At 49.8% G+C, this 24,415-nt stretch overlaps 1 protein-coding gene across 1 annotated transcript in view; it reads right to left on the bottom strand.

The window, feature by feature from the left end:
* Nucleotides 1–24,415, bottom strand: part of LOC148509534 (solute carrier family 22 member 7-like) — a 104,914-nt gene that overhangs the window by 21,331 nt on the left and 59,168 nt on the right. The window contains exons 5-6 of the mRNA XM_088442974.1: nt 5,057–5,180; nt 3,955–4,058 (exon numbers count right to left, since the gene is read on the bottom strand). Of these exons, the coding sequence (XP_088299100.1) occupies nt 3,955–4,058; nt 5,057–5,180 (228 nt within the window). The remainder of the gene's footprint in view (nt 1–3,954; nt 4,059–5,056; nt 5,181–24,415) is intronic.

Below are 24,415 nucleotides of genomic sequence, written 5' to 3'. Positions count from 1 at the left end.
CATGTCCCCTTCTCAAGGGGCCATGCCCCTTCCTAGGTTGTGCATCTTCGACGCACGCAATGGTTCCAGATTTTTTGCACCCATATGTAGGGACGTATGTTTATAGGAATTGTACTACAATTATATGCTGGGGTGCTGGGAAGTGTAAGCAACAAAACTTTTGTTATTAACTGTTTCATTTTCTGTCATAACTGTAAAATTATTTGATTTCTGTTTGTAATTGTTTTACAATTACAATTTTACAATTACAAACGGCCCAGTCACTGGGGCAGGGGTGGGGTATGAAACGTGACGTCTCTAAAATGAGTGTTTAGTTCATGAGTATGATGATAATTGTGTGTAGGATACATGGGCATTGTGATAGTTGTGTGTTACACTTTGCACTGGTACAGTAGGTGGGGGAGGGGGGGGGGAGTTCTGGGTGAAGATGAACATTATTAGTCTGTAATTTGGTGAGTTTGTATTTCAGATAATTATTGAATTATAAATGAGTGATAAGAGCGATATAATGAATCCTTATAATAACCGCATTCAGCTATCTAGACATCTATGCCATACGGCATCTCTTCACTGTGCGGGGAGAGCCTGGGGGCAGTCCAGCCTCTCCAGGAGTGTTGGGCTCTTCCCCAGAGTGATGAAAATGGTACGTGGTGATGGCCATGCCCCCGTCACAGCAAGGCCAAGCTACCTTTTCGGAAGGGCGCACCTTAGGCGCGCGGAGGTCCCAGTCCTACACTTAGCAATGCTGGGAGCTAAGGTAGTGTCCGTGCTGCTCCAGGCCGAGCGTCCAACATTTTCCTTGTTCCATCACAGGGGAGGAATGCATTGTGTGGTGTCAGGATGTCACATAACACAGATAACATGCCTGTCGGTCTGACACACATTTTATCTCACTATGCCCAGCTTTAATCCTGTAATCAGTAAGCTAAATGTATAATTAGTGAGATATTTGGGTGATCACTGAATTATTCTGTTAATTGGTGACTGTAAACTGGCTAAGTAGTCATGAGTTTGTATGTCTGAAGTACTTTTTCTTTTTCTGTGTCTGAAGTACTTACTGAATGATATGGTAATTAGTTATACTGAATTAGGTAATCAGATAATCAGAGAGTTACTTCATAATGGTTGAGAATGACCGGTCTAATCTGGTAGCCAGTGATAAACAACCGCCACAAGGGAATCGGTACGAATCACCGCTGGACCTAAGCCCGACGGGTGATATACTGACGCCGGAAGGCCGGCAACTAAAGATCCCGATTAAGCACCCCTAACCCCCCCCTTTCCCCCCTAACCCTCCCTTAGGGGTACCTGTCCCCAACTCCCCCCTTCCCCTAGCCTACTAGCCTAAACCTAATCCTCCCGGGGGTTGCCTGGGGAGTCCCTAACCCTAACCCCTGCCTCTAACAGAGCAGGAAGCTACTTACTGACATCACTGCTGATGTCAGTAGGGCCGCCTTCAGGAACGCCTCCGTTTGTCTGGCCACCCCCCCTCCCCGCCTACAAAACGGGGCGAGCTGTCAATCAACATCAACAGCCGCCCCTTTTGTAGTGAGCCCCAGAGCGAGTGAATTTGTCACTCGCTCCGGAGCTTGCGCACGCGCACTGCGGCCGCTGTGCGTGCGCAGGGCCTCACCATCGACCCGCCAGCTAAATTATAGGTGCTTGCGAGCGGGTCTGAATGAGGTCCAATGTGCCCACACTGAACGATATATATCGTTCAGTGCAGACACCCTCCCTCATCCCCGAACATGCACAACCTGACGATCTCGTCAGGTTGGCCTGCATGTTCATGCGATGACAAATGCCGTCAACGACCAGCGGGAGTGTGCATCGTTGGTCGTTGCTATCATAATTACTGCAGATTAATGAGCGATTGAATGATAACAATGTTGTAATCGTTCAATCGCTAATTTTTCTCGTGTAGTGGATACGCGCCTTTAGACAGGTTTCCAACTCCCATCGTTGATGGACAGTGATTACATATGCACAACCAATGAACCTGTCTTTGATCAGTTCTCCACCCCATAGACATTATAATGTGGTCACACCTTGCAGTCAGTGCTATGTGATTGCTCTGTGAAGTTGCACTCGTGTACACAATGCGAATTTCAAATGAGACATTGGCTTCTGACTTTAAATGTACTAAGCTCTGAAAAGTGATAAACTGGAGAGTGATAAACCACTAGCCAATCAGGTCCTAACTGTCATTTTTCAAAGACAGACTGTAACATGACAGTTGGGAACTGAGGGCCTGATTCAGGCACGCTCGCAAGCGCATTGCGCTCGCAAGCGGGTCGATGGTGGCCCAGAGCGCATGTGCGAGCCCCGGAGTGAGCGCAAAAAGCGCTCGCTCCTGGACTCACCTCAAAAGGGGCGGCTGTCGATGTTGATCGACAGCTCGCCCCATTTTGTAGGTGTGGTGGGGGGTTGGCTTCACAAACTGAGGCGTTCCCATGCGAACGCCTGCCGTTTGATGTCAGTGGGAGAGCTTCCGGCTCTATTAGCGCCAGAAGCTCTCTGGGGCTTGCGGCCACGAGACCCTACCACAAGGGTCTCGTCGCAAGCCTGATGGTCGCGATGGTCTTGACCATCGCGACCATCATCATGGCCGCTCGCAATAGCTGTGGGTGGTACCCCACAGCTATGCGAGCGGCCAAGAGGCCGCAACTAAAAAAACCTGCGCCCACCCTGATTTAGAGCGAGCGCTCGCTTTTTGCGAGCGCTCGCTTTTTGCGAGCGCCTCTGAATAAGGCCCTGAGTGGCTGGCAGTTTATCACTTTCCAGTTGATCACTTTTCAAAGCTTAGTAAATCTCCCCATTTCTGGCTAGTTTCTTCACTACTCCTCTGTCTGCTCCGTGGCTGAACTACTGTGTACTGATCTGGCTTGTTACTTGACCACTATTTGCTTTAATCCTTGCCTACAACATACTGCCTGCTGTGTAGGGAACCTTGGACTTTGTTTCCAGAGTGCATTCTGCCCTTTTTTTGCCTGCCCATGTACCAGACGTCTAAGGCCCTGATTCAGAGCCGGACGCTCTGACCAGAGCGCTCGCTCTGAATCAGGGCCCACCTCCATAAATATGGAGCGTCCTCCTGGACGCTCGTATAGCTGTGGGTCACCACCCACAGCCTATACGAGCGTGCAGGATGATGGTCGCGATGGTCTTGACCATCGCGACCATCGCCAGTGCGAGCAAAAGCCTGCGGTTGAGTTTCTCAACCGCAAGGCCAGGAGTGATTTTGGCTCTATCAGAGCCAAAATCACTCCCACTGGCATCACTAGTGATGTCAGTGGGGCCGGCTTCTGACGGTAGGCGTTCCCTTGGGAACGCCTCCGACTGGCAGGCACGTCCCTGGCACGCCCACCAAAGGGGGCGTGCTGTCAATCAACATCGACAGCACGCCCCCTTTGATCAGACACAACGAGCGAAGGAAAGTCCTTCGCTCGTCGCGTCTCGCGCATGCGCACGACGGCGCTCCCTCCGTCGTGCGCATGCGCAGTGCACACCATCGACCCACTTGCGAGCGGACAGCCGCTCGCGAGTGGGTCTGAATCAGGCCCTAAGCTTGCTATTGAACTCTGCTTTGCCTAAGCCATGTCTGTTGATCTCTGTTGTTAGCCAGGTGTTGACCCTGGACTGTCTGACTATGAATCGTTTGTGCCTTGACAGGTGAGCAACTACACTTACCTGTACCAGTGTGGTCGCTCACCACCTATTGCCATATCTAACTCTTTGTCCTTGCCATTGGGAACAATGGGAGAAAATTGGCAACAACAATAAATAGTTGTCTGTGACAGTAAGACTTTGAGTTGAGTACTTAGCTTGTTACCTATCTTGGATCAACCAGTGATAAACAGTAACCATGTAGGATGTCAAATCTTTGGCTGAAACATGGGCAACCACCCACAAGGTCAATGGCCTCTCTGATAGAAGACTTGATACATTTCATACCACATAATGCCAAGGCACAGAGTGTTTCTTCTGAGCTTTGGAGTTCTGACTAGGTCAATAAAATTGTATTTCTTGCATTCCACGTAGACCGTCTTCTGCAGGAGCTGAGGAGGAGAAGAACATGCTCAATGTGTCACTCCCTACAATCAACATTTCCATACAGTCATTTACTGCATCAGTGGATGCTGCATCCCAGCTGAGACCTGAAATCACTGGTTCCACTCGGGCAGAACTATGGGAGACAATGGAGGCGCCTGCCGTCGGGCTCCAGCTTTGAAGGGGCACCTCCTCCATTGTCCATAACATATTCACCCCACTTAGGGCTTTAACTATGTATGGAGTGTACAGTCACGGCCGCCCAATACATGGCACCACTTCCCGGCACCTGAGAAGCCACCATACACTAGTTTAGAGCTCCATGTCAGACCATCAGCTGCTGCCTTCTTCTATCTATAGCCTGTCTGCATGCGAATTGCTACATTACAGTGTCAGCGGCTGTGATGGGGGGGTGCACTAAATTATAACTTGCCTCCGGGCATCTGGGATGAACTTACGCCACTGGTTCCACTCCATAAATGCTTCTGAAATTTCCCTTAATTAGCTGTCATAGCTTCCTGGGCGGAATTAGTGAACTCATGTTTTCAGGAACAACCTTCATTTTGATTAATTAATTAAGCCCAGGTTAATGCAAAAGTTAATTAAGTTGGAATTTCAGGATCTTTTGTCTGGTCTTACATTAGGGGTAAATTTACTAAAGTGAGAGTTTTTAGAAGTGGAGATTTTGCCAATAGCAACCAATCAAATGTTAAGTAGAATCTGATTGGTTGCTATGGGCAACATCTCCACTTCTGTAGACTATAACTTTAGTAAATTTACCCCTTAGAAACATAGCATCTGAAAGAGTCAATCAGGGGCTCCTCAGTTAATAATAATGGGGATTTAACAATTTGATTAATATAATAACACTTTGATTTACTTTTCTATTTTTATTATGTCAACTTCTACCTTATTTCACCAAAGTTATTTCCTCCTCCAGCCTGCACCCCCTGTCTCAGTGCACCCCCATTTTTTTGCAGAGCTCCCTCTGACGGGGTCATTTTACCTCTGGAGATATCTTATGGCTGAAAGCTGGCCTCCTGTTCATTTCTGCACACCTGGACAGGTACTTGTGCGCTTCATTGGAGTCTTGCTTGGTGAGGAGCCAACGAGCAGATTCAGGAACCCACCTGTGAAGATGCCTCTTTTACTTTTCAGTTTCCAAAGTACACTACCATAATAACAGCTGCATTTACTTCTGATGCTTGTGTGTCTCTCCCCTGAATGTGTGTGTCAGTTTGTCTGTGAGGTTGAGTGAAAACAAATGTGAACAGCAGAAGGTCCTTTGGATTACTCATAATAATCCCACAAACCACTATCCTAAAAATGCTCCCACACACCACTATCCTGATTTTCCTACACGTCACTCTCCTGATTCTCCTACATGTCACTCTCCTGATTCTCCCACATGTCACTCTCCTGATTCTCCCACACGCCACCCTCCTGATTCTCCTACACGTCACTCTCCTGATTCTCCTACTTGTCACCCTCCTGATTCTCCCACACGTCACTCTCCTGATTCTCCTACAGGTCACACTCCTGATTCTCCTACACGTCACTCTCCTGATTCTCCCACACATCACTCTCCTGATTCTCCCACATGTCACTCTCCTGATTCTCACACATGTCACTCTCCTGATTCTCCCACATGTCACTCTCCTGATTCTCCTACATATCACTCTCCAGATTCTCTGACACGTCACTCTGCTCATTCTCCCACACGTCACTCTCCTGATTCTCCCACATGTCACTCTCCGGATTCTCCTACATATCACTCTCCTGATTCTCTGACACGTCACTCTGCTCATTCTCCCACACGTCACTCTACTGATTCTTCCAAACGTCACTCTCCTGATTCTCCCACACGTCAGTCTCCTGACTCTCTCACACGTTACTCTCCTGATTCTCCCAAACGTCACACTCCTGATTCTCCCACACGTCGCTCTCCTGATTCTCCCACACGTCACTCTCCTGATTCTCCCACACGTCACTCTTCTGATTCTCCCACACGTCACTCTCCTGATTCTCCCACATGTCACTCTCCTGATTCTCCCTCATGTCACTCTCCTGATTCTCCTACATATCACTCTCCTGATTCTCTGACACGTCACTCTGCTCATTCTGCCACACGTCACTCTCCTGATTCTCCCACATGTCACTCTCCTGATTCTCCTACATATCACTCTCCTGATTCTCTGACACGTCACTCTGCTCATTCTCCCACACGTCACTCTTCTGATACTTCCAAACGTCACTCTCCTGATTCTCCCACACGTCAGTCTCCTGATTCTCTCACACGTTACTCTCCTGATTCTCCCACACGTCACTCTCCTGATTCTCCCACAAGTCACTCTCCTGATTCTCCCACACGTCACTCTCCTGATTCTCCCACACGTCACTCTCCTGATTCTCCAACACGTCACTCTCCGGATTCTCCCACACGTCACTCTCCGGATTCTCCCACACGTCACTCTCCTGATTCTCCCACACGTCACTCTCCTGATTCTCCTACATATCACTCTCCTGATTCTCTGACACGTCACTCTGCTCATTCTGCCACACGTCACTCTCCTGATTCTCCCACATGTCACTCTCCTGATTCTCCTACATATCACTCTCCTGATTCTCTGACACGTCACTCTGCTCATTCTCCCACACGTCACTCTTCTGATACTTCCAAACGTCACTCTCCTGATTCTCCCACACGTCAGTCTCCTGATTCTCTCACACGTTACTCTCCTGATTCTCCCACACGTCACTCTCCTGATTCTCCCACAAGTCACTCTCCTGATTCTCCCACACGTCACTCTCCTGATTCTCCCACACGTCACTCTCCTGATTCTCCAACACGTCACTCTCCGGATTCTCCCACACGTCACTCTCCGGATTCTCCCACACGTCACTCTCCTGATTCTCCCACACGTCACTCTCCTGATTCTCCTACATGTCACTCTCCTGATTCTCTCACACGTCACTCTGCTCATTCTCCCACACGTCACTCTCCTGATTCTTCCAAACGTCACTCTCCTGATTCTCCCACACGTCAGTCTCCTGATTCTCTCACACGTTACTCTCCTGATTCTCCCACACGTCACTCTCCTGATTCTCCCACAAGTAACTCTCCTGATTCTCCCACACGTCACTCTCCTGATTCTCCCACACGTCACTCTCCTGATTCTCCCACACGTCACTCTCCTGATTCTCCCACACGTCACTCTCCTGATTCTTCCAAACGTCACTCTCCTGATTCTCCCACACGTCAGTCTCCTGATTCTCTCACACGTTACTCTCCTGATTCTCCCACACGTCACTCTCCTGATTCTCCCACAAGTCACTCTCCTGAATCTCCCACACGTCACTCTCCTGATTCTCCCACACGTCACTCTCCTGATTCTCCCACACGTCACTCTCCGGATTCTCCCACACGTCACTCTCCTGATTCTCCCACACGTCACTCTCCTGATTCTCCTACATGTCACTCTGCTCATTCTCCCACATGTCACTCTCCTGATTCTCCCACACGTCACTCTCCTGATTCTCCCACACGTCACTCTCCTGATTCTCCCACACGTCACTCTCCTGATTCTCCCACACGTCACTCTCCTGATTCTTCCAAATGTCACTCTCCTGATTCTCCCACACGTCAGTCTCCTGATTCTCTCACACGTTACTCTCCTGATTCTCCCACACGTCACTCTCCTGATTCTCCCACAAGTCACTCTCCTGATTCTCCCACACGTCACTCTCCTGATTCTCCCACACGTCACTCTTCTGATTCTCCCACACGTCACTCTCCTGATTCTCCCACACGTCACTCTCCTGATTCTCCTACATATCACTCTCCTGATTCTCTCACACGTCACTCTCCTGATTCTTCCACACGTCACTCTTCTGATTCTCCCACATGTCACTCTCCTGATTCTCCCACATGTCACTCTCCTGATTCTCCCACATGTCTCTCTCCTGATTCTCCCACACGTCACACTCCCGATTCTATAACAAGTCACTCTACTGATTCTCCCACACGTCACTCTCCTGATTCTACCACACGTCACTCTTCTGATTCTCCCACACGTCACTCTCCTGATTCTCCCACATGTCACTCTCCTGATTCTCCCACATGTCACTCTCCTGATTCTCCCACATGTCATTCTCCTGATTCTCCTACATGTCACTCTCCTGATTCTCTGACACGTCACTCTGCTCATTCTCCCACACGTCACTCTCCTGATTCTCCCACATGTCACTCTCCTGATTCTCCTACATATCACTCTCCTGATTCTCTGACACGTCACTCTGCTCATTCTCCCACACGTCACTCTCCTGATTCTTCCAAACGTCACTCTCCTGATTCTCCCACACGTCAGTCTCCTGAGTCTCTCACACGTTACTCTCCTGATTCTCCCACACGTCACTCTCCTGATTCTCCCACAAGTCACTCTCCTGATTCTCCCACACGTCACTCTCCTGATTCTCCCACACGTCACTCTCCTGATTCTCCCACACGTCACTCTCCGGATTCTCCCACACGTCACTCTCCTGATTCTCCCACACGTCACTCTCCTGATTCTCCTACATGTCACTCTCCTGATTCTCTCACACGTCACTCTGCTCATTCTCCCACACGTCACTCTCCTGATTCTTCCAAACGTCACTCTCCTGATTCTCCCACACGTCAGTCTCCTGATTCTCTCACACGTCACTCTCCTGATTCTCCCACACGTCACTCTCCTGATTCTCCCACAAGTAACTCTCCTGATTCTCCCACACGTCACTCTCCTGATTCTCCCACACGTCACTCTCCTGATTCTCCCACACGTCACTCTCCTGATTCTCCCACACGTCACTCTCCTGATTCTTCCAAACGTCACTCTCCTGATTCTCCCAAACGTCAGTCTCCTGATTCTCTCACATGTTACTCTCCTGATTCTCCCACACATCACTCTCCTGATTCTCCCACAAGTCACTCTCCTGATTCTCCCACACGTCACTCTCCTGATTCTCCCACACGTCACTCTCCTGATACTCCCACACGTCACTCTCCTGATTCTCCCACACGTCACTCTCCGGATTCTCCCACACGTCACTCTCCTGATTCTCCCACACGTCACTCTCCTGATTCTCCTACATGTCACTCTCCTGATTCTCTCACACGTCACTCTGCTCATTCTCCCACACGTCACTCTCCTGATTCTTCCACACGTCACTCTCCTGATTTTCCCACACGTCACTCTCCTGATTCTCCCACAAGTCACTCTCCTGATTCTCTCACACATCACTCTCCTGATTCTCCTACACGTCACTCTCCTGATTCTCCCACACGTCACTCTCCTGATTCTCCCACACGTCACTCTGCTCCTTCTCCCACACGTCACTCTTCTGATTCTATTACATGTCACTCTCCTGATTCTCCCACACATCACTCTCCTGATTCTCCCACACGTCACTCTTCTGATTCTCCTACACGTCACTCTCCTGATTCTCTCACACGTCACTCTCCTGATTCTCCTACACGTCACTCTCCTGATTCTCCCACACGTCACTCTTCTGATTCTCCCACACGTCACTCTCCTGATTCTCCCACACATCACTCTCCTGATTCTCCCACATGTCACTCTCCTGATTCTCCCACATGTCACTCTCCTGATTCTCTCACACGTCACTCTCCTGATTCTCTCACAAGTCACTCTCCTGATTCTCCTACACGGCACTCTCCTGATTCTCCTACATGTCACTCTCCTGATTCTCCCACACGTCAGTCTCCTGATTCTCTCACACGTCACTTTCCTGATTCTCCTAAATGCCACTCTCCTGATTCTCCCACACGTCACTCTCCTGATTCTCTCACACGGCACTCTCCTGATTCTCTCACACGTCACTCTCCTGATTCTCCTAAACGCCACTCTCTATGATTCTTCCACACATCATTCTCCTGATTCTTCCACACGTCACTCTCCTGATTCTCCCACACGTCGCTCTTCTGATTCTCCTACACGTCACTCTCCTGATTCTCTCACACGTCACTCTCCTGATTCTCCCACATGTCACTCTCCTGATTCTCCCACATGTCATTCTCCTGATTCTCCTACATGTCACTCTCCTGATTCTCTGACACGTCACTCTGCTCATTCTCCCACACGTCACTCTCCTGATTCTCCCACATGTCACTCTCCTGATTCTCCTACATATCACTCTCCTGATTCTCTGACACGTCACTCTGCTCATTCTCCCACACGTCACTCTCCTGATTCTTCCAAACGTCACTCTCCTGATTCTCCCACACGTCAGTCTCCTGAGTCTCTCACACGTTACTCTCCTGATTCTCCCACACGTCACTCTCCTGATTCTCCCACAAGTCACTCTCCTGATTCTCCCACACGTCACTCTCCTGATTCTCCCACACGTCACTCTCCGGATTCTCCCACACGTCACTCTCCTGATTCTCCCACACGTCACTCTCCTGATTCTCCTACATGTCACTCTCCTGATTCTCTCACACGTCACTCTGCTCATTCTCCCACACGTCACTCTCCTGATTCTTCCAAACGTCACTCTCCTGATTCTCCCACACGTCAGTCTCCTGATTCTCTCACACGTCACTCTCCTGATTCTCCCACACGTCACTCTCCTGATTCTCCCACAAGTAACTCTCCTGATTCTCCCACACGTCACTCTCCTGATTCTCCCACACGTCACTCTCCTGATTCTTCCAAACGTCACTCTCCTGATTCTCCCAAACGTCAGTCTCCTGATTCTCTCACATGTTACTCTCCTGATTCTCCCACACATCACTCTCCTGATTCTCCCACAAGTCACTCTCCTGATTCTCCCACACGTCACTCTCCTGATTCTCCCACACGTCACTCTCCTGATACTCCCACACGTCACTCTCCTGATTCTCCCACACGTCACTCTCCTGATTCTCCTACATGCCACTCTCCTGATTCTCTCACACGTCACTCTGCTCATTCTCCCACACGTCACTCTCCTGATTCTTCCACACGTCACTCTCCTGATTTTCCCACACGTCACTCTCCTGATTCTCCCACAAGTCACTCTCCTGATTCTCTCACACATCACTCTCCTGATTCTCCTACACGTCACTCTCCTGATTCTCCCACACGTCACTCTCCTGATTCTCCCACACGTCACTCTGCTCCTTCTCCCACACGTCACTCTTCTGATTCTATTACATGTCACTCTCCTGATTCTCCCACACATCACTCTCCTGATTCTCCCACACGTCACTCTTCTGATTCTCCTACACGTCACTCTCCTGATTCTCTCACACGTCACTCTCCTGATTCTCCTACACGTCACTCTCCTGATTCTCCCACACGTCACTCTTCTGATTCTCCCACACGTCACTCTCCTGATTCTCCCACACATCACTCTCCTGATTCTCCCACATGTCACTCTCCTGATTCTCCCACATGTCACTCTCCTGATTCTCTCACACGTCACTCTCCTGATTCTCTCACAAGTCACTCTCCTGATTCTCCTACACGGCACTCTCCTGATTCTCCTACATGTCACTCTCCTGATTCTCCCACACGTCAGTCTCCTGATTCTCTCACACGTCACTTTCCTGATTCTCCTAAATGCCACTCTCCTGATTCTCCCACACGTCACTCTCCTGATTCTCTCACACGGCACTCTCCTGATTCTCTCACACGTCACTCTCCTGATTCTCCTAAACGCCACTCTCTATGATTCTTCCACACATCATTCTCCTGATTCTTCCACACGTCACTCTCCTGATTCTCCCACACGTCGCTCTTCTGATTCTCCTACACGTCACTCTCCTGATTCTCTCACACGTCACTCTCCTGATTCTCCTACACGTCACTCTCCTGATTCTCCCACACGTCACTCTTCTGATTCTCCCACACGTCACTCTCCTGATTCTCCTACATGTCACTCTCCTGATTCTCCCACACGTCACTCTCCTGATTCTCTCACACGTCACTCTCCTGATTCACTCACAAGTCACTCTCCTGATTCTCCTACACGGCACTCTCCTGATTCTCCTACATGTCACTCTCCTGATTCTCCCACACGTCAGTCTCCTGCTTCTCTCACACGTCACTTTCCTGATCTCCTAAATGCCACTCTCCTGATTCTTCCCCTCGTCACTCTCCTGATTCTCCCACACGTCACTCTGCTGATTCTCTCACACGGCACTCTCCTGATTCTCTCACACGTCACTCTCCTGATTCTCCTAAACGCCACTCTCTATGATTTTCCACACGTCACTCTCCTGATTCTTCCACACGTCACTCTCCTGATTCTCCCACACGTCACTCTCCTGATTCTCCCACACGTCACTCTCCTGATTCTCCCACATGTCACTCTCCTGATTCTCCAACACGTCACTCTCCTGATTCTCCCACACGTCACTCTCCTGATTCTCCCACAAGTCACTCTCCTGATTCTCCCACACATCACTCTCCTGATTCTCCCACACGTCACTCTCCTGATTCTATTACATGTCACTCTCCTGATTCTCCCACACGTCACTCTCCTGATTCTCCCACACGTCACTCTCCTGATTCTGTCACACGTCACTCTCCTGATTCTTCCACCCGTCACTCTCCTGATTCTCCCACACGTCACTCTCCTGATTCTCCCACACATCAGTCTCCTGATTCTCTCACACGTCACTCTCCTGATTCACTCACACGTCACTATCCTGATTCTCTCACACGTCACTATCCTGATTCTCTCACATGTCACTTTCCTGATTTTCTCACACGTCACTCTCCTGATTCTCCCACACGTCACTCTCCTGATTCTCCTACATGTCACTCTCCTGATTCTCCCACACGTCACTCTCCTGATTCTCTCACACATCACTCTCCTGATTCACTCACAAGTCACTCTCCTGATTCTCCTACACGGCACTCTCCTGATTCTCCTACATGTCACTCTCCTGATTCTCCCACACGTCAGTCTCCTGATTCTCTCACACGTCACTTTCCTGATCTCCTAAATGCCACTCTCCTGATTCTTCCCCACGTCACTCTCCTGATTCTCCCACACGTCACTCTCCTGATTCTCTCACACGGCACTCTCCTGATTCTCTCACACGTCACTCTCCTGATTCTCCTAAACGCCACTCTCTATGATTTTCCACACGTCACTCTCCTGATTCTTCCACACGTCACTCTCCTGATTCTCCCACACGTCACTCTCCTGATTCTCCCACACGTCACTCTCCTGATTCTCCCACATGTCACTCTCCTGATTCTCCAACACGTCACTCTCCTGATTCTCCCACACATCACTCTCCTGATTCTCCCACACGTCACTCTCCTGATTCTCCCACACATCACTCTCCTGATTCTCCCACACGTCACTCTCCTGATTCTATTACATGTCACTCTCCTGATTCTCCCACACGTCACTCTCCTAATTCTCCCACACGTCACTCTCCTGATTCTGTCACACGTCACTCTCCTGATTCTTCCACCCGTCACTCTCCTGATTCTCCCACACGTCACTCTCCTGATTCTCCCACACATCAGTCTCCTGATTCTCTCACACGTCACTCTCCTGATTCACTCACACGTCACTATCCTGATTCTCTCACATGTCACTCTCCTGATTCTCCCACATGTCACTCTCCTGATTCTCCCACACGTCACACTCCCGATTCTATAACAAGTCACTCTACTGATTCTCCCACATGTCACTCTCCTGATTCTCACACATGTCACTCTCCTGATTCTCCCACATGTCACTCTCCTGATTCTCCTACATATCACTCTCCTGATTCTCTGACACGTCACTCTGCTCATTCTCCCACACGTCACTCTCCTGATTCTCCCACATGTCACTCTCCGGATTCTCCTACATATCACTCTCCTGATTCTCTGACACGTCACTCTGCTCATTCTCCCACACGTCACTCTACTGATTCTTCCAAACGTCACTCTCCTGACTCTCCCACACGTCAGTCTCCTGACTCTCTCACACGTTACTCTCCTGATTCTCCCAAACGTCACACTCCTGATTCTCCCACACGTCACTCTCCTGATTCTCCCACACGTCACTCTCCTGATTCTCCCACACGTCACTCTTCTGATTCTCCGACACGTCACTCTCCTGATTCTCCCACATGTCACTCTCCTGATTCTCCCACATGTCACTCTCCTGATTCTCCTACATATCACTCTCCTGATTCTCTGACACGTCACTCTGCTCATTCTGCCACACGTCACTCTCCTGATTCTCCCACATGTCACTCTCCTGATTCTCCTACATATCACTCTCCTGATTCTCTGACACGTCACTCTGCTCATTCTCCCACACGTCACTCTTCTGATACTTCCAAACGTCACTCACCTGATTCTCCCACACGTCAGTCTCCTGATTCTCTCACACGTTACTCTCCTGATTCTCCCACACGTCACTCTCCTGATTCTCCCACAAGTCACTCTCCTGATTCTCCCACACGTCACTCTCCGGATTCTCCCACACGTCACTCTCCTGATTCTCCCACACGTCACTCTCCTGATTCTCCTACATATCACTCTCCTGATTCTCTCACACGTCACTCTGCTCATTCTCCCACACGTCACTCTCCTGATTCTTCCAAACGTCACTCTCCTGATTCTTCCACACGTCAGTCTCCTGATTCTCTCACACGTTACTCTCCTGATTCTCCCACACGTCACTCTCCTGATTCTCCCACAAGTAACTCTCCTGATTCTCCCACACGTCACTCTCCTGATTCTCCCACACGTCACTCTCCTGATTCTCCCACACATCACTCTCCTGATTCTCCCACATGTCACTCTCCTGATTCTTCCAAACGTCACTCTCCTGATTCTCCCACACGTCAGTCTCCTGATTCTCTCACACGTTACTCTCCTGATTCTCCCACACGTCACTCTCCTGATTCTCCTAAATGCCACTCTCCTGATTCTTCCCCACGTCACTCTCCTGATTCTCCCACACGTCACTCTCCTGATTCTCTCACACAGCACTCTCCTGATTCTCTCACACGTCACTCTCCTGATTCTCCTAAACGCCACTGTCTATGATTCTTCCACACATCATTCTCCTGATTCTTCCACACGTCACTCTCCTGATTCTCCCACACGTCACTCTTCTGATTCTCCTACACGTCACTCTCCTGGTTCTCTCACACGTCACTCTCCTGATTCTCCTACACGTCACTCTCCTGATTCTCCCACACGTCACTCTCCTGATTCTCCCACACGTCACTCTCCTGATTCTCCCACACGTCACTCTCCTGATTCTCCCACATGTCACTCTCCTGATTCTCCAACACGTCACTCTCCTGATTCTCCCACACGTCACTCTCCTGATTCTCCCACACGTCACTCTCCTGATTCTCCCACACATCAATCTCCTGATTCTCCCACACGTCACTCTCCTGATTCTATTACATGTCACTCTCCTGATTCTCCCACACGTCACTCTCCTGATTCTCCCACACGTCACTCTCCTGATTCTGTCACACGTCACTCTCCTGATTCTTCCACCCGTCACTCTCCTGATTCTCCCACACGTCACTCTCCTGATTCTCCCACACATCAGTCTCCTGATTCTCTCACACGTCACTCTCCTGATTCACTCACACGTCACTATCCTGATTCTCTCACACGTCACTATCCTGATTCTCTCACATGTCACTTTCCTGATTTTCTCACACGTCACTCTCCTGATTCTCCCACACGTCACTCTCCTGATTCTCCTACATGTCACTCTCCTGATTCTCCCACACGTCACTCTCCTGATTCTCTCACACGTCACTCTCCTGATTCACTCACAAGTCACTCTCCTGATTCTCCTACACGGCACTCTCCTGATTCTCCTACATGTCACTCTCCTGATTCTCCCACACGTCAGTCTCCTGATTCTCTCACACGTCACTTTCCTGATCTCCTAAATGCCACTCTCCTGATTCTTCCCCACGTCACTCTCCTGATTCTCCCACACGTCACTCTCCTGATTCTCTCACACGGCACTCTCCTGATTCTCTCACACGTCACTCTCCTGATTCTCCAAAACGCCACTCTCTATGATTTTCCACACGTCACTCTCCTGATTCTTCCACACGTCACTCTCCTGATTCTCCCACACGTCACTCTCCTGATTCTCCCACACGTCACTCTCCTGATTCTCCCACATGTCACTCTCCTGATTCTCCAACACGTCACTCTCCTGATTCTCCCACACGTCACTCTCCTGATTCTCCCACACGTCACTCTCCTGATTCTCCCACACATCACTCTCCTGATTCTCCCACACGTCACTCTCCTGATTCTATTACATGTCACTCTCCTGATTCTCCCACACGTCACTCTCCTGATTCTCCCACACGTCACTCTCCTGATTCTGTCACACGTCACTCTCCTGATTCTTATACCCGTCACTCTCCTGATTCTCCCACACGTCACTCTCCTGATTCTCCCACACATCAGTCTCCTGATTCTCTCACACGTCACTCTCCTGATTCACTCACACGTCAATATCCTGATTCTCTCACACGTCACTATCCTGATTCTCTCACATGTCACTCTCCTGATTCTCCCACATGTCACTCTCCTGATTCTCCCACACGTCACACTCCCGATTCTATAACAAGTCACTCTACTGATTCTCCCACATGTCACTCTCCTGATTCTCACACATGTCACTCTCCTGATTCTCCCACATGTCACTCTCCTGATTCTCCTACATATCACTCTCCTGATTCTCTGACACGTCACTCTGCTCATTCTCCCACACGTTACTCTCCTGATTCTCCCACATGTCACTCTCCGGATTCTCCTACATAATACTCTCCTGATTCTCTGACACGTCACTCTGCTCATTCTCCCACACGTCACTCTACTGATTCTTCCAAACGTCACTCTCCTGATTCTCCCACACGTCAGTCTCCTGACTCTCTCACACGTCACTCTCCTGATTCACTGACACGTCACTATCCTGATTCTCTCACACGTCACTATCCTGATTCTCTCACATGTCACTCTCCTGATTCTCCCACATGTCACTCTCCTGATTCTCCCACACGTCACACTCCCGATTCTATAACAAGTCACTCTACTGATTCTCCCACATGTCACTCTCCTGATTCTCACACATGTCACTCTCGTGATTCTCCCACATGTCACTCTCCTGATTCTCCTACATATCACTCTCCTGATTCTCTGACACGTCACTCTGCTCATTCTCCCACACGTCACTCTCCTGATTCTCCCACATGTCACTCTCCGGATTCTCCTACATATCACTCTCCTGATTCTCTGAGACGTCACTCTGCTCATTCTCCCACACGTCACTCTACTGATTCTTCCAAACGTCACTCTCCTGATTCTCCCACACGTCAGTCTCCTGACTCTCTCACACGTTACTCTCCTGATTCTCCCAAACGTCACACTCCTGATTCTCCCACAAGTCACTCTCCTGATTCTCCCACACGTCACTCTCTTGATTCTCCCACACGTCACTCTTCTGATTCTCCCACACGTCACTCTCCGGATTCTCCCACACGTCACTCTCCGGATTCTCCCACACGTCACTCTCCTGATTCTCCCACACGTCACTCTCCTGATTCTCCTACATATCACTCTCCTGATTCTCTCACACGTCACTCTGCTCATTCTCCCACACGTCACTCTCCTGATTCTTCCAAACGTCACTCTCCTGATTCTCCCACATGTCAGTCTCCTGATTCTCTCACACGTTACTCTCCTGATTCTCCCACACGTCACTCACCTGATTCTCCCACAAGTAACTCTCCTGATTCTCCCACACGTCACTCTCCTGATTCTCCCACACGTCACTCTCCTGATTCTCCCACACGTCACTCTCCTGATTCTCCCACACGTCACTCTCCTGATTCTTCCAAACGTCACTCTCCTGATTCTCCCACACGTCAGTCTCCTGATTCTCTCACACGTTACTCTCCTGATTCTCCCACACATCACTCTCCTGATTCTCCTAAATGCCACTCTCCTGATTCTTCGCCACGTCACTCTCCTGATTCTCCCACACGTCACTCTCCTGATTCTCTCACACGGCACTCTCCTGATTCTCTCACACGTCACTCTCCTGATTCTCCTAAACGCCACTCTCTATGATTCTTCCACACATCATTCTCCTGATTCTTCCACACGTCACTCTCCTGATTCTCCCACACGTCACACTTCTGATTCTCCTACACGTCACTCTCCTGGTTCTCTCACACGTCACTCTCCTGATTCTCCTACACGTCACTCTCCTGATTCTCCCACACGTCACTCTTCTGATTCTCCCACACGTCACTCTCCTGATTCTCCTACATGTCACTCTCCTGATTCTCCCACACGTCACTCTCCTGATTCTCTCACACGTCACTCTCCTGATTCACTCACAAGTCACTCTCCTGATTCTCCTACACGGCACTCTCCTGATTCTCCTACATGTCACTCTCCTGATTCTCCCACACGTCAGTCTCCTGATTCTCTCACACGTCACTTTCCTGATCTCCTAAATGCCACTCTCCTGATTCTTCCCCTCGTCACTCTCCTGATTCTCCCACACGTCACTCTCCTGATTCTCTCACACGGCACTCTCCTGATTCTCTCACACGTCACTCTCCTGATTCTCCTAAACGCCACTCTCTATGATTTTCCACACGTCACTCTCCTGATTCTTCCACACGTCACTCTCCTGATTCTCCCACACGACACTCTCCTGATTCTCCCACACGTCACTCTCCTGATTCTCCCACATGTCACTCTCCTGATTCTCCAACACGTCACTCTCCTGATTCTCCCACACGTCACTCTCCTGATTCTCCCACACGTCACTCTCCTGATTCTCCCACACATCACTCTCCTGATTCTCCCACACGTCACTCTCCTGATTCTCCTACATGCCACTCTCCTGATTCTCTCACACGTCACTCTGCTCATTCTCCCACACGTCACTCTCCTGATTCTTCCACACGTCACTCTCCTGATTTTCCCACACGTCACTCTCCTGATTCTCCCACAAGTCACTCTCCTGATTCTCTCACACATCACTCTCCTGATTCTCCTACACGTCACTCTCCTGATTCTCCCACACGTCACTCTCCTGATTCTCCCACACGTCACTCTGCTCCTTCTCCCACACGTCACTCTTCTGATTCTATTACATGTCACTCTCCTGATTCTCCCACACATCACTCTCCTGATTCTCCCACACGTCACTCTTCTGATTCTCCTACACGTCACTCTCCTGATTCTCTCACACGTCACTCTCCTGATTCTCCTACACGTCACTCTCCTGATTCTCCCACACGTCACTCTTCTGATTCTCCCACACGTCACTCTCCTGATTCTCCCACACATCACTCTCCTGATTCTCCCACATGTCACTCTCCTGATTCTCCCACATGTCACTCTCCTGATTCTCTCACACGTCACTCTCCTGATTCTCTCACAAGTCACTCTCCTGATTCTCCTACACGGCACTCTCCTGATTCTCCTACATGTCACTCTCCTGATTCTCCCACACGTCAGTCTCCTGATTCTCTCACACGTCACTTTCCTGATTCTCCTAAATGCCACTCTCCTGATTCTCCCACACGTCACTCTCCTGATTCTCTCACACGGCACTCTCCTGATTCTCTCACACGTCACTCTCCTGATTCTCCTAAACGCCACTCTCTATGATTCTTCCACACATCATTCTCCTGATTCTTCCACACGTCACTCTCCTGATTCTCCCACACGTCGCTCTTCTGATTCTCCTACACGTCACTCTCCTGATTCTCTCACACGTCACTCTCCTGATTCTCCTACACGTCACTCTCCTGATTCTCCCACACGTCACTCTTCTGATTCTCCCACACGTCACTCTCCTGATTCTCCTACATGTCACTCTCCTGATTCTCCCACACGTCACTCTCCTGATTCTCTCACACGTCACTCTCCTGATTCACTCACAAGTCACTCTCCTGATTCTCCTACACGGCACTCTCCTGATTCTCCTACATGTCACTCTCCTGATTCTCCCACACGTCAGTCTCCTGCTTCTCTCACACGTCACTTTCCTGATCTCCTAAATGCCACTCTCCTGATTCTTCCCCTCGTCACTCTCCTGATTCTCCCACACGTCACTCTGCTGATTCTCTCACACGGCACTCTCCTGATTCTCTCACACGTCACTCTCCTGATTCTCCTAAACGCCACTCTCTATGATTTTCCACACGTCACTCTCCTGATTCTTCCACACGTCACTCTCCTGATTCTCCCACACGTCACTCTCCTGATTCTCCCACACGTCACTCTCCTGATTCTCCCACATGTCACTCTCCTGATTCTCCAACACGTCACTCTCCTGATTCTCCCACACGTCACTCTCCTGATTCTCCCACAAGTCACTCTCCTGATTCTCCCACACATCACTCTCCTGATTCTCCCACACGTCACTCTCCTGATTCTATTACATGTCACTCTCCTGATTCTCCCACACGTCACTCTCCTGATTCTCCCACACGTCACTCTCCTGATTCTGTCACACGTCACTCTCCTGATTCTTCCACCCGTCACTCTCCTGATTCTCCCACACGTCACTCTCCTGATTCTCCCACACATCAGTCTCCTGATTCTCTCACACGTCACTCTCCTGATTCACTCACACGTCACTATCCTGATTCTCTCACACGTCACTATCCTGATTCTCTCACATGTCACTTTCCTGATTTTCTCACACGTCACTCTCCTGATTCTCCCACACGTCACTCTCCTGATTCTCCTACATGTCACTCTCCTGATTCTCCCACACGTCACTCTCCTGATTCTCTCACACATCACTCTCCTGATTCACTCACAAGTCACTCTCCTGATTCTCCTACACGGCACTCTCCTGATTCTCCTACATGTCACTCTCCTGATTCTCCCACACGTCAGTCTCCTGATTCTCTCACACGTCACTTTCCTGATCTCCTAAATGCCACTCTCCTGATTCTTCCCCACGTCACTCTCCTGATTCTCCCACACGTCACTCTCCTGATTCTCTCACACGGCACTCTCCTGATTCTCTCACACGTCACTCTCCTGATTCTCCTAAACGCCACTCTCTATGATTTTCCACACGTCACTCTCCTGATTCTTCCACACGTCACTCTCCTGATTCTCCCACACGTCACTCTCCTGATTCTCCCACACGTCACTCTCCTGATTCTCCCACATGTCACTCTCCTGATTCTCCAACACGTCACTCTCCTGATTCTCCCACACATCACTCTCCTGATTCTCCCACACGTCACTCTCCTGATTCTCCCACACATCACTCTCCTGATTCTCCCACACGTCACTCTCCTGATTCTATTACATGTCACTCTCCTGATTCTCCCACACGTCACTCTCCTAATTCTCCCACACGTCACTCTCCTGATTCTGTCACACGTCACTCTCCTGATTCTTCCACCCGTCACTCTCCTGATTCTCCCACACGTCACTCTCCTGATTCTCCCACACATCAGTCTCCTGATTCTCTCACACGTCACTCTCCTGATTCACTCACACGTCACTATCCTGATTCTCTCACATGTCACTCTCCTGATTCTCCCACATGTCACTCTCCTGATTCTCCCACACGTCACACTCCCGATTCTATAACAAGTCACTCTACTGATTCTCCCACATGTCACTCTCCTGATTCTCACACATGTCACTCTCCTGATTCTCCCACATGTCACTCTCCTGATTCTCCTACATATCACTCTCCTGATTCTCTGACACGTCACTCTGCTCATTCTCCCACACGTCACTCTCCTGATTCTCCCACATGTCACTCTCCGGATTCTCCTACATATCACTCTCCTGATTCTCTGACACGTCACTCTGCTCATTCTCCCACACGTCACTCTACTGATTCTTCCAAACGTCACTCTCCTGACTCTCCCACACGTCAGTCTCCTGACTCTCTCACACGTTACTCTCCTGATTCTCCCAAACGTCACACTCCTGATTCTCCCACACGTCACTCTCCTGATTCTCCCACACGTCACTCTCCTGATTCTCCCACACGTCACTCTTCTGATTCTCCGACACGTCACTCTCCTGATTCTCCCACATGTCACTCTCCTGATTCTCCCACATGTCACTCTCCTGATTCTCCTACATATCACTCTCCTGATTCTCTGACACGTCACTCTGCTCATTCTGCCACACGTCACTCTCCTGATTCTCCCACATGTCACTCTCCTGATTCTCCTACATATCACTCTCCTGATTCTCTGACACGTCACTCTGCTCATTCTCCCACACGTCACTCTTCTGATACTTCCAAACGTCACTCACCTGATTCTCCCACACGTCAGTCTCCTGATTCTCTCACACGTTACTCTCCTGATTCTCCCACACGTCACTCTCCTGATTCTCCCACAAGTCACTCTCCTGATTCTCCCACACGTCACTCTCCGGATTCTCCCACACGTCACTCTCCTGATTCTCCCACACGTCACTCTCCTGATTCTCCTACATATCACTCTCCTGATTCTCTCACACGTCACTCTGCTCATTCTCCCACACGTCACTCTCCTGATTCTTCCAAACGTCACTCTCCTGATTCTTCCACACGTCAGTCTCCTGATTCTCTCACACGTTACTCTCCTGATTCTCCCACACGTCACTCTCCTGATTCTCCCACAAGTAACTCTCCTGATTCTCCCACACGTCACTCTCCTGATTCTCCCACACGTCACTCTCCTGATTCTCCCACACATCACTCTCCTGATTCTCCCACATGTCACTCTCCTGATTCTTCCAAACGTCACTCTCCTGATTCTCCCACACGTCAGTCTCCTGATTCTCTCACACGTTACTCTCCTGATTCTCCCACACGTCACTCTCCTGATTCTCCTAAATGCCACTCTCCTGATTCTTCCCCACGTCACTCTCCTGATTCTCCCACACGTCACTCTCCTGATTCTCTCACACAGCACTCTCCTGATTCTCTCACACGTCACTCTCCTGATTCTCCTAAACGCCACTGTCTATGATTCTTCCACACATCATTCTCCTGATTCTTCCACACGTCACTCTCCTGATTCTCCCACACGTCACTCTTCTGATTCTCCTACACGTCACTCTCCTGGTTCTCTCACACGTCACTCTCCTGATTCTCCTACACGTCACTCTCCTGATTCTCCCACACGTCACTCTCCTGATTCTCCCACACGTCACTCTCCTGATTCTCCCACACGTCACTCTCCTGATTCTCCCACATGTCACTCTCCTGATTCTCCAACACGTCACTCTCCTGATTCTCCCACACGTCACTCTCCTGATTCTCCCACACGTCACTCTCCTGATTCTCCCACACATCAATCTCCTGATTCTCCCACACGTCACTCTCCTGATTCTATTACATGTCACTCTCCTGATTCTCCCACACGTCACTCTCCTGATTCTCCCACACGTCACTCTCCTGATTCTGTCACACGTCACTCTCCTGATTCTTCCACCCGTCACTCTCCTGATTCTCCCACACGTCACTCTCCTGATTCTCCCACACATCAGTCTCCTGATTCTCTCACACGTCACTCTCCTGATTCACTCACACGTCACTATCCTGATTCTCTCACACGTCACTATCCTGATTCTCTCACATGTCACTTTCCTGATTTTCTCACACGTCACTCTCCTGATTCTCCCACACGTCACTCTCCTGATTCTCCTACATGTCACTCTCCTGATTCTCCCACACGTCACTCTCCTGATTCTCTCACACGTCACTCTCCTGATTCACTCACAAGTCACTCTCCTGATTCTCCTACACGGCACTCTCCTGATTCTCCTACATGTCACTCTCCTGATTCTCCCACACGTCAGTCTCCTGATTCTCTCACACGTCACTTTCCTGATCTCCTAAATGCCACTCTCCTGATTCTTCCCCACGTCACTCTCCTGATTCTCCCACACGTCACTCTCCTGATTCTCTCACACGGCACTCTCCTGATTCTCTCACACGTCACTCTCCTGATTCTCCAAAACGCCACTCTCTATGATTTTCCACACGTCACTCTCCTGATTCTTCCACACGTCACTCTCCTGATTCTCCCACACGTCACTCTCCTGATTCTCCCACACGTCACTCTCCTGATTCTCCCACATGTCACTCTCCTGATTCTCCAACACGTCACTCTCCTGATTCTCCCACACGTCACTCTCCTGATTCTCCCACACGTCACTCTCCTGATTCTCCCACACATCACTCTCCTGATTCTCCCACACGTCACTCTCCTGATTCTATTACATGTCACTCTCCTGATTCTCCCACACGTCACTCTCCTGATTCTCCCACACGTCACTCTCCTGATTCTGTCACACGTCACTCTCCTGATTCTTAT

The sequence above is a fragment of the Taudactylus pleione genome, unplaced genomic scaffold (genome assembly GCF_031769625.1).
Source record: "Taudactylus pleione unplaced genomic scaffold, aTauple2 ptg000320l, whole genome shotgun sequence".
Lineage (NCBI taxonomy): Eukaryota > Metazoa > Chordata > Amphibia > Anura > Myobatrachidae > Taudactylus > Taudactylus pleione.
Note: the sequence above shows the minus strand (reverse complement) of the source record. Positions and strands in the feature narration are given on the sequence as shown.